Source organism: Dermacentor andersoni, chromosome 3, assembly GCF_023375885.2.
Source record: "Dermacentor andersoni chromosome 3, qqDerAnde1_hic_scaffold, whole genome shotgun sequence".
Lineage (NCBI taxonomy): Eukaryota > Metazoa > Arthropoda > Arachnida > Ixodida > Ixodidae > Dermacentor > Dermacentor andersoni.
In genome coordinates this window covers 231075110-231090108 of record NC_092816.1, presented here as the reverse complement: position 1 = coordinate 231090108, position 14999 = coordinate 231075110, and the positions used below count along the sequence as shown (strand labels likewise).

The 14999-nt window shown below is 48.8% G+C and overlaps 1 protein-coding gene across 1 annotated transcript in view; it reads right to left on the bottom strand.

The window, feature by feature from the left end:
• Positions 1 to 14999, bottom strand: part of LOC126536494 (glucose dehydrogenase [FAD, quinone]-like) — a 187661-nt gene that overhangs the window by 77615 nt on the left and 95047 nt on the right. Inside the window, exons 5-6 of the mRNA XM_050183489.3 lie at positions 7207 to 7337; positions 4162 to 4329 (exon numbers count right to left, since the gene is read on the bottom strand). Of these exons, the coding sequence (XP_050039446.2) occupies positions 4162 to 4329; positions 7207 to 7337 (299 nt within the window). The remainder of the gene's footprint in view (positions 1 to 4161; positions 4330 to 7206; positions 7338 to 14999) is intronic.

The following is a 14999-nucleotide window of genomic DNA, read 5'->3' as shown; positions in this document are numbered from 1 at the left end:
GGTGAGCACAGTGTCCATCATCCGCTGAAATGTGGTAGGTGCGGAACAAAGGCCGAATCGGAGCACTTTGAACTCGTACAGTCCGTCGGGCGTCACAAACGCCGTCTTTTCACGATCTCTTTCGTCCACTTCTATCTGCCAGTAGCAGCTTTTGAGGTCCAGGGAGGAAAAGAATTTGGCATCTCGCAGTCTATCTAGAGTGTCATCGATTCTTAGAAGTGGCTACACATCCTGCTTTGTGGCGGCGTTCAGCTTTCGGTAATCAATGCAGAAGCGCAAGGTTTGGTCCTTTTTCTTTACAAGTACCACAGGCGAGGCCCGCGGACTTGCCGACGGCTGAATTACATCGTCTTCAAGCATTTCCTTAACTTGACTTTCGATGGCTTCTCTCTCTTTTTGTGACACTCGGTAGGGAGGCTGGGAAATTGGCCTCGCTGATTCGTCGATAATTATCCGATGATTGGCAATAGATGTGCGCCGGACTTTGGATGACATTGCAAAACATTCGGTGAAGTCTCTTACGTGGGTCTCTATTTGCTCCTTCTGTCTCGGCGATAGACCTGGTTAGATGTCGCTGGCTGAGAGGACATAATCCGCATCTTGGAAATTCGATGGTGAAGTCTATGGAATGCTGAGATCGGTAACTTGGACGAACTTATTAAGGCTGGCAATACCGGTTCGCTTCGCGGCATGATGCACCTCATTTCCAAAATTAGTGAGGAAAACGTTGGCACATCAGCCACGCAGCTGGACAAGGCCTCTTGCCATGCAGATCTCTTTTTCGAGTAGGAAACTGGTGTTGCTGCCTGCAATTCCTTCGTAGTCACTGAACGCGTCGCATCTTACTGTGACGGACGCTGGATCTCGAAGGAAGCATCACGTCTTCCTTGGCAATGTAAAGAGCATCGAATTTTTCTTCAGAGTAGAATGCTGCGACAGCGTGCTTTCTTGAAGAGGAAACACAATTTCCGCAAGTTGATTACAGCGCCATTATCCTGCAAAAAAAGCCATGTCAATAATAAAGTCTATTGAGCACTAGCGACGTACGTGAAGCCTCGTATTCCTATTCTAGCCGTGCACTTGCCCGTCGGGTCGATCAGGTGTTCTCCTGTGGTGCGAATTTGAGGCCCTTTCCAAGGATTCTACACTTTCTTCAGTTTCCTGGTGAGCTCACTACTTATTACCGAGTGAAATCTGCACCTGTATCGACTAACGCGTTCACTTCGTAACCGTCAATAAACACACGTAAATCGGAAGCAACGTCGCTCTTACGGCACTGGTTTCTGAGTCCCTCATTGTCGTTCGGAATCATCGATGGAGGTTCTTCTCTTTCTAGAGTCAAACTAGAGTCAGCGGCCTTACCTCCCGAGGCCGCTGACTCTAGTTTTCCCGACGCGGGCTCTGTGAACGGCGTCTTGGGGAGCTTGATGACGGACAGGGGGCTCGGTGGCCGATGCCTCAACGGCACGGTTGATCGAGGTTGGTGTTGCTGGTAGGCGTATGGGGAGCGTTGACGAGTAGACAGGTACTCCTCGATTTCAAATGGACGCTCACCATTTCGAGGGCAAGGTGGGTTAACCGGAAAACCGCGAAGCCCTGCCTGGCGATAGTGCACATTCTCTACGGGTGGCCAACCTCACCACAGTGGTAGCAGAGAGGTATTCGGTCAGGAGTGCGCCATACATCAACCTTCATTAAATCTTCTTTCAGGCGGCGGCAGTGTATTTCGAGGCATCGAGCTGTTCATAGAGGAGATGGCTGCGATGTCAGCACGTCCGGGAGTTTGCCATAGCACATCGGCATATGAGACGCTCGGCTGGAGCAGTAGTGCCGCTTGGGGCTGCGCACTGAGCTGTGGTTCCCTACTGCCTGTCTGACCTCTTCGCGAACCACGTCTGCCAGCGAAGAGGGCGTTGGAGCGGTGTGGTCAAGCCGTAGCCTCTGAAGTTCTTCTCGCACTACAGATCGCACAAGCTCCCGTATGACCTCCACGCTGTTTCCGAAGATGGCTGGAACTGCGTCTACACAGGTGATGTTCATTTCCGGGTGGTACATCCTTCATCGCTGTTGCAACGTGCTTTCCATTGTTGTCGCCTCAGAACGAAACTCGGCGACGGTGCGCGGTGGGCTCCGAACCAACCCTGCGAACAGTTCCTGTTTTAAGCCTCGCATTAGATGGCGTAGTTTCTTGTCTTCGCTCATGCTCGGATCAGCCCGGCGGAATAGGCGGGACATGTCGTCTACATACATGGCCACGCTTTCGTTCTTCCGCTGGTTTCTTGCCTGCAGGGCAGCTTCGGCCCTCTCCCTGCGGTCGGTACTCGGGTAAGTGGCAAGCAACTCTTGTCGGAAAGCATCCCACGACACAAATGTCGCCTCGTGGCTTTCAAACCACGTTCGTGTGCTGTCCTCTAACACGAAGTAAACGTTTCGTAGCTAGCGCTCTCCGTTCCATCAATTGAACTCAGCGACGCGCAGAAAGCGTCGTTCCAGCCAGTCCTCTGCGTCTTCAAATGTGTCGCCGTGGAAAGGCTCTGGCGTCATTGGCGAGTTCACTACAATGTGAGTTGGAGTGATTTCAGTTGTCAACTCCGTAGCGCTTCCGCTAGCCGATGCTGATGCTCCGATAGAATCCGGCAAAGGGAAAAAATCGAGGGGGGGGGGGGGGGGGGGGGGGGGCTCACCACGTAGGCGACGACTGCTGCGTTGGTGAACAGGAGTCAATTCGATGTGTCCGAGTCGCCGTGAGTCCGGGCTCCTTTCTATGACCCGAGAAGGGCTTGCAATCATACCCCGCACCTCCGCACCTCCGCAAATCACACCCCGCAACTGTAACGCACAGTTGAGTGACGGTACTGTAATCACTTTACGTTGGGCGAACTTGTGCCCGACAAACAGTTAAGGGAGAGGTTCCCAAGCCCACAGGGGTACGTGCCATTGAGTTCGCACCCTTTCTGCACTATCACCAATATCGGCCCACATAATGATTTTTTCCGTTGACGGACGCCGAAAAAAACTACGGAAGGTTAGTCATATACAGCTTTCGCTGTAAAAGGCAGCAAAATGTTGCCCATCGACCAGATTGATTTGTCGGCGCTTTAGGAACGTGTGTGAGGAGTGGTGGCGTGGGCGGGTAGGGGGGAGGGGCGTCCCCCCCTGGGTACGTCCCTGATTCAGCGTGAAAACAGGCGCAAGTGTGCTGAACAGACGCTGCCAGAGACGCCATCGTAGTGGACGAGCTTAAGGAAATATTTTTTTTTTTCTCTAGAGCAGCAGCCAGGGTGCGTCCGCTGATGTTCGTGAAATGGTTGTACAAGGGGCAACTAGACAACATACCGAAAAGACTGAAGGAAGTGGCTTGCATACGTCGGGATGTTAAACCTGGATGTTTAGGAAATTAACAGCGCAAAATTGACGAGGACGAACGAGAAGAAGAAGACGACACTGGTCGTGTCGTGTTCTTCTTTTCCTTCGTCCTCGTTTGTTTTGCGCTGTTAATTTCCGAAACTTGAATCACCACCAACTCGCCCAAGTTTCTCTTCAAGTACAGTTCATTTCGTGATGTTTAGGTCGGCGATACGTTGTAAAGGAGCGAGATGTGTCGCAGTATCACCAAGAATTACACCTCATTAGGACAACTCTAAATAGAGCGGGATTGGCAATGAAGCTATACAATATACGGCGTTTTGTTGCTAAGCCGGAGGTCACGGATGCGGCCATGGCAGCTGCTTTTCGGTGGGTGCGAAATTTAAAGATCCTCGCATACTTAGATTTACGTCCCCATGTTAAAGAACCACCAAAAATCTATTTGCATTTGTCAAGAGCCCAGTAACGTCCTTTTGTCTTGAACCGCGGGAAATTTTATGTATTATCGAAAATAATGAATAAACAAGAAAGTGGTTAAAAAAATCGTAGTCCAACATCCCCAACCCCCACCAACCTGCCTAAGCGGCTTTCATATGAGATCGTGGCTTTTTGAAAGAGAAATTCACCGCACTGAGAGATGTGCTCCTAGAATAGTGATAGGCCACGATAACTGGCGCTGCCGGGTGGCAGCCTTTTAAGCATTTTCAGATGACACGCGCGAGATAATCGAAACAACCTTTGCCTTTGCAGGTGAACGTGTGCTCTGCAATAAAGTCACAGAAGGAGTAAACGCACGTTCATCTCTTCGAGGTGCTTCCTTGGTCCAACGCCCGAGAGCATGAGCAGCTTGGGTGAGTTGATGACACCTGCAGATATGATGATTTCCTTGGCTGCGCGAACAGTGTGCTTGCGCTGGTTCTTCTTGAAAGTGACGCCCACCGCTCGCATTCCGTCGAACAGAATCTGCGCAGCAGCAGACACAAGGCAGCGTAAACAGCAGGGACTTCAAGGCAGATAACGAAGGCGCATTGATCTGATCAGATTCGGCGATGCATGCTCAGAGCAGCGGTTTGTTCTCAGCAATAAGGGACGCGCCTGAAACTCAAACAGCTGTTATCGCTGACGGTTAGAGGTTGTACATGACCACGTGGTCATCTTTAGATATTTACGTGTTATGAGAGCAAGTAGCACCATTGTAGTATAAATGGCTCGCACTGATGGCACAGTGATAAGCTTGGTGCACGACGTCACGTGAAAGTTATGAACAGCAATGCAATCATTTACTTTCTAATTATATTCTACGTCCATTTATTCCTCCTTTAGGTATTGATTTTGGGGACGGTCTGGGTTCGCTACCATTATAACCTGCTAGTGCAGCGGATAACATGCAATCGAAAAACAAATTGAGGAGCCATTCGACCCTGCGAAGGTGGTTGAACAGCGAAGCTGCTATGGTGGTACAAATTGTGTTGCTATACGTTTTCGCCGGCATGAAACTCTTCAAGGCGCACGCATCACGCGTGGCCTCCCGTAGCGAACGGTGCAGCGAAATCGTACCAAAATTTCCCTTGGTCTCCTTATCAGGCGCGTACTGCGTCATGCACTACGTCATGCGCACGCAGAGCTACCGGCTTTTACAACGCCACTGTTGTCGCCGCCGCTGCGACGGAGCGAAGTTTAGACGCAGGTCGCCGGTAAACCGAGCCTTTACGCGAGCGACGATATGCGTTAACTGGGGCGCAGACCAAAGGGGCGCACGAAATAAAACACGTTTACTTGTGATTTGCGATTGAGCATACTTCACAGTCAATTAACTGAATGAAACGTGGAATGTTTATAACTTTAGTTTAGCGGAAAAACACGCGGCTGTCCTGTAGAAGCCCATGTATTGACAGCAGACGGGAATGCCACAATATTTGCGACTTCACTGTGAACCACGTAATTATGAAAAGTAAATGAAACTCGACGTAATGGTAGAGTCGTCTTAGCGGCCAAATTCACTATGACTTTTTTTCCACGATACCTATATTAGATTGAGAGCTACAGAGCATTCGCGAGAAAGTTGGCTTTGCCGCAAGGCGTTTTCTGTTCGCCGCCACGATTTTTCCGGAGCGTAGCCATAGACAGCTTCGCTGTAAAACCATTTAATAGTACAACGACCTGGGAAATGGATAGAGACATACAGCCTGTCTGCACTTACATAAATTCAAAGCGGCTTTTAGGCATTAAAGTATTCGCTAACATGCTGCATGCCATGGAGAGGGGACAGAAAGGCTTTAAAAGGATGGCACAAGAAAATAAAATTAACACAGATAAAAAACAATAGAATTTATTCGTTATATTTCATAGCTGACTGTTCAACTGTTCTAAATTTATTCCAGAATAATAACCAGAGGCAGCTATTTCAGTTAAGACAAGTAAAGAAGAAGTCGAGGGTTTGCGGCCTTTCTTTGGCCAGTGGCAGAAAACTATTGCATATTCTCGTGCAAAGGACGCTGCCCTAAAAGTGGAAATACAGCAGGACTGCATGATGCGTTGTTGCTGTCGTTGCTGTGATTTCATCCTTATTACGTACTTGTTCTTTGCAAGCCTGGCCTCTGCTGGCTACCTAACAGTGCAGAGAAGCCTGCTTCTAGTATTGCTATAACCTGCATTGTGCAGACGATGTGGAGCTACTGGGTTGCCATTGCAACGGCAGCAATGCTTCTCGATATTGAAGCTGAGCACTAAACTCTTCAAAGGTGGCCAGCAGAAGGCGTGGCCCGTGCGGGAGAAAGCTCCAGTGACCAACTGCACTCAACGCACCACGAACCAACCACGTACGGTGGTACGTCCCCATGATTCAAGGCGCGATGCGCGCATTCGCCATGGCTCCCTAAGCAACAGCAAGGAGACAATCGTGTCAGAGGATATTGCATTGGGAAAGCTTCATGCCGTACGTCATACTCTCTCCTAGCACACTGGTGACGTACATCCCTCTTGGTGTTTTCTTTCCTGTATGGCCCTGGTAGCCATGGATCAGGTGACCTCGAAGGACAGGGCACGGTTGGCGTATGCGCTCGGTCACATGAGCAGCGCGAACATGATCACATGACCTTCAACATTTGGTGCGCGGTATAGAGCGCGTGCATCAAATCACCAGCCTTCTCCCATCACTGTCGCATGTTGCCTTCACACCCTCCACGGCCATGTAAACTCCAACAAACAGCACGTGGGCAAGCGGGACCCCTGGTAGTCTGGGCCGTGAAATTGGCAGAGCACGGCGGCGGCGACTGCCGAGGTCAAATGAGCCTCTCATGCGCGTACAACAGAATAACGTTTCCACGAAATATGTGTGATGGTATGATAAAGACCGAAAAGCACAGAAATGGCTAGCGTAGGCAAGCTTTGCTGAAGTAGGAGTCTTATTCTCGAACCATATTGTAGAGCATTGACACATTCCTCTGAAACCTTAGATCATCTTTAAACACGTGATAAAGTGATACAAATCAGATACGAATTCATGAAGCTTCCGACAAATGATATGTACGACGTGACGGCTCACAGTCAATTTGTGAAAAGGCTCTTCGACACCGACGAGGAAACGCACACCAGCTCTGCTACAAAAACAAAGAAATACTAAATGATATCTTAAAGCTTGAAGGATTGTAATTCCAATAGTGTATTGCGTGTGCTCTTTCGCTTCTGTCCTAGCGCTCCTCAGTGCAGAATGTGAATTTTCTTCTCAAACAAACTCCACCGGGTTGGCGGAACGCTTAAGAGGGCTAACATGTTTTTCGTGAAACGATAAATTATTTTCGTGTGCCACCCAAATAACGGACTGAAATGGCTGTTACTGACCTTTGTGACCTTGGAGAAGATCGACACGTGGAGGTTCTTGCGTCCTTTCTTGCCAGAGATGGGCAACACAAACGCCTTCGACGTCGACCAGCGCTCTTTACCCCGTACGGTGAACTGGTTAGCCATGAAGCCTGCGAAGAAATGGCGGGTTGGCAAGCAAACAACACTGGCAAAGTAGTGACGGAAGTGCCTGTGGCTTTTTCTCCAAAACCTAAAGGTTTTGACAGATAAAATGTTACACTTGGCTATACCGCTATAGGAGCTATCGGACATCATTACAAGAGCATCGCCATAACCATAAATAGCGGGATAAAAGTTGACGAACAGAGATTAAAGTGCCCCAGACAGGCTGGACGACGTTTCGATAGGTGGACCTATGTTTGTCAGAGACGGCCTTGTGATCTTTGGAATGTCACCCGCCTTTGACAAAGATAGATCCACCTATCAAAACGCCAGCAAGCATGTACAAGGCAATTTAACGTTGGTTATTGAACTTTTATCAAACACTGTATTTGCATCTGTCGCCCATCATGTTAATTTTGCATCAGCATAAATTCAAATGCGAAAAGGAAATAGCTGATCGCAATTTCTGTTATGCATAATTACATAAAACTGTGACGAACGATTGCTCTCCAGATTGTTTCGAAGTATGACGTAGCCTCATTTGTGCATTTCAAAGTCTGAATTTGGTCACTGTTACAAATTCAACTGAACCTGGAAGCGTAAGAACGCATCAGAGTAATTGTTCGCCTAGAAGCTTCTGCTTACAGTACGTTTGTGGACACCATGACTATATTTTTACCGGAAGAGCAGATACTGAAGTGCTTGCTTTGCTTATTTTGTTATTTCTTATTTCCTTCGTTGTTATTATACGGTAGCAGTTATAAACCCGTGCGTCTTATCAAATATAAACCATGACCGTGCCCTTTCAAGCACTAAAATTCCTTTGCCAAACAGAAATGTTGTAGTGCCTCATCCAGTTACAAATTCCCCCCTCTGAGTTGCCGATAAAGCTTCTCTATCTCATCTTCTGCATCCTTTCTTTTTTATTTTACCTTCCCCCTTGCAGGGTAGCAACCTGGAACTAGCTCTGATTAACCTTCCTGCCTCTTCTCCCTTCCTGACACCATCTCTTCTTCCTACTCTATATTCTCTACCCTCTCTTTTGTCTTGGCCCTCAGCACTACCCGCAATGCTGACTGCCATTCAGGTGTCAGAAGATGTAGCTAGACAGCTAAAATGAGGTCAGCAGTACCTTCCTTACTTTCGTTTTCTGCTTGTTCTGTAAAACTAAACACAGACTCACTAGACTGTCTCTCGTATGGCAGCCATGAGATGTCACAGGAATTTGAACGATAATAACCGCGCGCCTGTACCAACATTTGCTCTCCCCTGGCCCCGTTAGCCTGATGCTTCCAGCCAAACTCTTTCCCGGTGCAGAGTAGCAGACTATAGCACACTAGCTCAGGTCGATCTCTCCGTCTTTCTTCTAAAAATCCCTCTGTCTCTCTCAGTTCGTGGATATGGGCATCGCAAAAACCGCACGCGCTCCTACATTTTAGCATACCTACATTCAGTGCAGCACATACTGCGCACATTTAGAAACTGCACTGTCTTCCAGATCAGACAAAAAACAAAAAAAGAGGCTTGAAAAGCATGGGTAACTCGCCAAAAAATACCTTTTTTCAAAATTTCACACTGCCCGTTATAATTTTCGTTTCAATAAATAGGCAACCTGCAAAGTAATGCGCACCCTCTTCCATGCTTTTGCTATTCTGCCAAGTTTGGTTCGAAAACAAGGCCTGTTCCTGCAATAGAAGCCAGTGATATTTGGCCACTTTTCTACTAGCTCAATCAATTACGTATCAGGAGATAGCTATAACTCGGAACTAAACGCGCGCTTTTGATTTGTCGGTGACGTATGATGTCTGAAGATAAAAACATTCAGTGCCCCTTCACTGTGTGAAGAAGGATGAACAGCGAAGCTGTGTAATTCGGGCCCCTTCATTGCAAACTGCATCTCCGCCGCCGGTCGGCCCGTTATTGCACCATCTTCGAGGTCCGCCCACGTATGGGGAGTGCTTAACGCCTGCTTCACCTTCGTCGTGGGTCGGCCCGGTATTGCACTATCTTCGGTTTCGGCCCAGGTATGGAGAGTGCTTAAAGTCTGCTTCACCTTTGCCGCGGGTCGGCTCGGCATTGCACAAGGTTCAGGATAGGCCCTCATATGGGGAGTGTCTAACGCCTGCTTCACCTCTCCCGTGGGTTGGATCGGCATTGGACTACCCTCGGGAGCGGCCCACGTATGGGCATTGTTTAGCGCCTGGTTCACCTCCGCCGCGGTTCGGCCGGGCATTGCTCTACCTTCAGGATCGGCCCACGTTTGGGGAGTGCTTCACACCTGCTTCATTCACCTCCGCCGCGGGTGGGCCCGGTAGTGCACTACCCTCGGGATCGTAAGGGGAGTGCTTAATGCCTCCCTCGTCCCCCCCCCCCCCCCCTGCGGGTAGGCCAGGTATTGCATCATCTTCGTGATCGGGCCAGATGAGAGTGCTCAATGGCTGCTTCACCTCCACCGTGGGTGGGCCTGATATTCCACCATCTTCGGGATGGGCCCAAGTATGGGTTGTGCTTAACGCCTGGTTCACCTCCGCCGCGGTTCGGACCGGCGTTGCACCACAAAGCCCACCTATGGAGAGAGCTTAAAGGGAAGCTGAAGAGTCTGTATAATTCAATAAGACGCTCATGTACGGACGCGGGAACCCTACAAACCATGCGGGTTAAATTAGGGGAGGGGAATTTGTCACTTAGGAGCGACGTATACGTTGTTTAAAATTGCGCTGTTACTCTGCCGCCCCCTCCGAACGTCGCGCGCTGCTGCTGACGCTGATGATGCGAGCGGAGACCGGAAACCGCGGCGTAGTGATGTCAACACTGGTGTGCCGTTCCTTTGCGGCCTCCGCGACCGTGCCTGACCGTGCTTGCTTCTGCGTGCGTGCTGTCGTAATCTGCTTCGTTCGAGCCTGTATTCCTTTGTTTGTGTGTTTGTGTCTATGTAAAGTGGTAGTTAACGTGCGCAGCGTCAACTGAATTGGTGGCCGATTATTCCAGCGTTCGGTGCAGCCTACGGTTGTACGAACACGAGAGGCCGCGACGATGTTGTCTTCCATTACTTCCCGCAAGACAAGAAGCTTTCAGCTAAGTGTGGGGGGTGGGGGGGGGGCTGTTGTGAAGCGAAAGAACTTCAAGTGCTCAAGAGCAGCAGTGCTTTTAATACAGTGATGACATGAATGCCTATTAAAAGTGAAGTGTGTTTACAATGGCATCACTGAACCGCTCAAAAAGCATTTGCATTCATGAACACATGCAAAGAAGGAGCAACAAATTACCAAGTGCAGTTTAGTTTGATACATTATATAAGCATGCAGCCCGTGTGCTACTGCCAGCCCTGCAATTTGGCCTGCGCAGTTGCTGTATGGCCACAGAATGAGCGAGAGGACGATTTGCTGCTGGCAGGCTTTTTAAACGCAGTGCGAGAAGGTCGGGGCAACGAACACACAAAGGCGGGACGGGTGCGGACGGATGGATGATAACTGGTCTTGGAACACGAACTCGCCCAAGCCTGGATTTTGATTTACTGCTAGCTCCTTCATGTTAGCACACTGAACGGAAGTTGCATCTCCATCTTCCACCTTTGACGCAAGTTTCGTCGCAAAGCGCCGCAAATTTTCTATTCGCACGTGTGTGGTGAAAGAGCCTGCATGCATCTACCTTAACGCAGTGCAAGTGTACAGTTTGCACGTGTTGGGGGGGGAGGGGGGGGCAAGCCGGCGCACGCCAGAACGCCGCGCTCCCCCTTCTCTCTCACACAGAGAGAAACCGACTGTGTCACGTAGCCGATGGAATTCACCGCCTTTACGGCTTCGGTTATGAGTAGCGTGCGGATGGGGCGCTGATGTAGGTCCCTACACGTGCTACAAGTGCCGGGAAGCTGTATATGCGTTTAAACCGTCTAGGTACATTGCCGACAGCTATGGGGCCGCGCACAAATGCCGACGACTGCATGCCTGCTTAAGTTCCACAAGGAGGTATGCAAGAACATGGCACTACATTGGTTTGCCCGGAAACGAACTCATTGGATCGCTGAGTGCACCTTTGCAAAAAAAACATACTCACCAAAGAACATTTCCAACACGAGGAGACGCTATCACTTCGCATTCATTCGCGTTGAAAGCACTGCCTGCACCAGCAACCTTTGCTTCTTGAAGAGGCTGGTTCGTCTAAATCGACTGGTACATGTAGGGGGCAGCGCCTAAATCCTCAGAGAAACGCAAGCTCTCGAAATTTTCCTTTACTGTCTTAGCAAAACAGCAGCACCAAGCTTCCTTGCCCTGTGCTTCATGTGAAGCGGCAGCGGTCGTTCTGGACGAACACCATTGTTGACGTTACGAAGCGTCCGACCAATCACAGACGGAAACGAGGCGCGCGACTTGCCCCCAGTCTGCTGCTGAACTTTTCGCCGAAATAAAACCGGTTTGCGCTTTCTTTCGCTAAATTTCGAGGCGATATCCGAATTCGTAGGGTTGAAAACCATTACGTACAGCTCTTGACTCATTTTTTTCTGGACTGGAATACATTTCAGCTTCCCTTTAATGCCTGTTTCGCCTCCGCCGTGGATTGGCCCGGTATTACACCATCTTCGGGACCAGCCCACGTACAGGGTGTGCTTAAGGCGTGCTTCACCTCCACCGCGGGTCCGCCCGGCATTGCACCACCTTCGAGGTCGGCCCGCGTATGGGGAGTGCTTAACGTCTGCTTCACCTCCACCGTGGGTCGGCCCTGCATTGCACCACCTTCGGGGTCGGTCCACGTATGGGGAGTGCTTAACGCCTGCTTCACCTCCACCTCGGTTTGGCCCGGCATTGCGCCATCATCGGGATCGGCCCACGTGTGGGGAGTGCCTAATGCCTGCTTCCGTTCCGCCGCGGGCCGGCCGGGCATTGCACGATCTTCGCTATTTTGTGTGTACACAAGGACACGATCCTGGGGAAACTAGCCCTTAACCGCTTCGCTCATAAACAAGCGAGTTGGCGCCAATCTACGGTGAATTGTTCGGCTACTTAGAAAATGACGGATGTTCAGCTAAGCACCTTAAGGTAGAAAATTCCTCTCTCGCGCATGCGCAGAATGTTTTTGCAAATGGTTCATTTTTGATAGGAAAATATTGAGCCGCTCGAGTAGTTTGCGGAATCCTATCGGGCGTTGTAGGTCGCGCCCACTGTGGTAGACATTAGAGTAGCCTAGCCAGCTATCACGTTTGAAATCAAAGGTACACCGTTTTTTTCTGCGCAATATCTTTGAGACACAAGGTTTGTGGTGTGTAATGCCGTGAAGTATAGTAAAACGTAGCCTAAAAACTGTTTAAGAGGAAGCTTTAGCTCGAGTGCTCCTATCTAAATACATGTAAAAGGAGAATTCGTTTTTCTCGGCAACCACTGCACCAAATTTGACGAGGTTTGTTGCATTTAAAAGACAAACTTAAAATCTAGTGACTGTTCGTTTCGAATTTTTGAGTTAGGTCGTCAATTTTTTATTAAAAATTGGCAAAAATCGAAAATTTTCAAAAAACAAAACTATCAAGTTTACAACTCTAACTCATCCACTAAAAATGATAATACAATTCTGTGAATTGCATCTAATAGTACATCTAAAGCGGACAAAATTGATATGTTACACATGATTATAAAAAAAATATAATCATAGGGAAATACAACTTTTGCAAAACCGTTGTAACCAACGTAACAAATTCACGTAAAATGTAAAATGACATATTGAATTTGTCCGCTTTGAATGATCTAATAGATGCCGTTCCCAGAACCACAATATCAGTTCTTGCTGCAGAGCTATGAATTTGTAAACTTCGTGCTTCTATATTTTTCTAACGGTCAAATATTTGAAAATCGTTTTAAGAAAATTCAAGCTCAAAATCGAAATTCCGCTTCCTACAGTCACTAGAATTTAACTTTCTCTTTCAAATGCAACAAATTTCATCAAAATCGGTCCAGTAGTTATCTCATAAAAACGTTTTTGCGTTTTACATGTATTTGAATAGGCCGCGTCGGAGTTGGGCCCGAGCTAAAGCTTCCTCTTAAAGGGACAGTCAACCATTTTTCAGAGCCCAGTTTTATGGCGCTACGAAACGCTCAATTTCGGTAGCGTTTATGCTTGCTGCGGTTACTACCGAAAGCGTGTACAAATTTTGTAAGCTGAATTTTCCGATCGAGGCAATTTCAAAGGAGTTCCAGCAACACTAAGAACTGACGCCTGCAGCCTGCCTCCGCGGTCGGGCGATGCGTACGCGCCGTCCAATCTGGCACAGTGGACGGGGGCAGTGAATGCAACTTTCGTTAGCCATCCGCATTGTGACGTTCTCACTGCGTCTAAAAATAAAATGCTGGTGCAGTGGCTGCTTCAATTCCTAGCTAGTGATAATGTGCTGGCCTTACTTGGCAGTGGGCGCATGTTCTCAGGGCGGCACAATGGGCTCCGCGATTGGGCGTGTGTTGGCCCATCTCGCAGGGCATGTCGCCACTCTTTTGCTTATAATCAGTGAAGATTGAGCTGCGCGTTGTAAGTTACAGCAACAACTTAGAAATAATTAGTGGAATTTCAAAATTTGAAGAAGGCCGAGCAGCCCTGTACACTAATAGAAAGTCACGTGATAGGGCATCCTATATTTTGTAATGCTTTGGCCACGTGAAGCGCCAAAGGCCATTTTTCGCTAAAACCCTTTAAACTTCGTAAAGAAGCGACACTCTCCGCCTTCATTCCTTCTCGTTTCTCCTCTCTTTCACGCCCCCTTCTCGACCGTGGCGCCGCCTACACCGCTCGAGCGTAGCAGACGACCTTTTGCAGAGTGAATGCACGCATAGCGATGCGGTGCGCTTTAAGCGTTCGCGTTGGCTTTCTAGCTCTGTGCAGCTTCGTTTACAGCATAAAATTTCAATACGGAGGGTTATACAAATTATGTGACGGCAGTTTGTTTTTTGCTGTCTTGATAACTATATTAAAAAACGTATCTGAACGAGCGCTAACGCTTTGCCATGACGAATCCGGATGTTTCAATGTATCGCGTGCGCTACAAATAGGTGCGCAACATTTGCGTGTGGTTGCGAATTGTTGTAAATAACACATTTACGACCGAATGCCAACATACTGACCTACTGCAAGCACTCAGTAGCCTCAATAATCTGCGCCGTCCTCACCATGTGAATTCGCAACGCGTATGAGCTATGATGTACAAAGGCCGATAGAGGGCACGAACGATGGCTGCTCTGAAGGTTCGAAAGAGTATAACAAACTACAGTGCCGCCAACGTGCGTGCTTGCCGATCTTCTAAGCGCGCGCAGAGGCTCAGAAGTGGGCGCTAGCGCGAGTGCGTTTCTCGTGCCTCAAAGTCGACAAAAATACGCTGCGGCCGATCATCGAGTCGGGATTCTGCGTATATATAAAATGAAATCAGCTTTTTAGTATTCGTTCTCGAAGCGGGAGTGCGGTAACAGCGCTTCATTCAGGCTCAAACAAGTGCATTATTTTTTCAGGTTAGTGCTTCATCCCGAATAACATTTCATCGTGCCTTAGCTCGTCCTTTCACGAAGTAACGTACCTGTCGCGATCCGAGTTGCACTAAGATGCAGGCATTGAGGACGGTCTCACTCGCTCCGAAATAACGTTTGCGAGATATGACTTTAGCGAAGCGATGACCGCGCAAAGAATTGCCGCCCTACGACGCG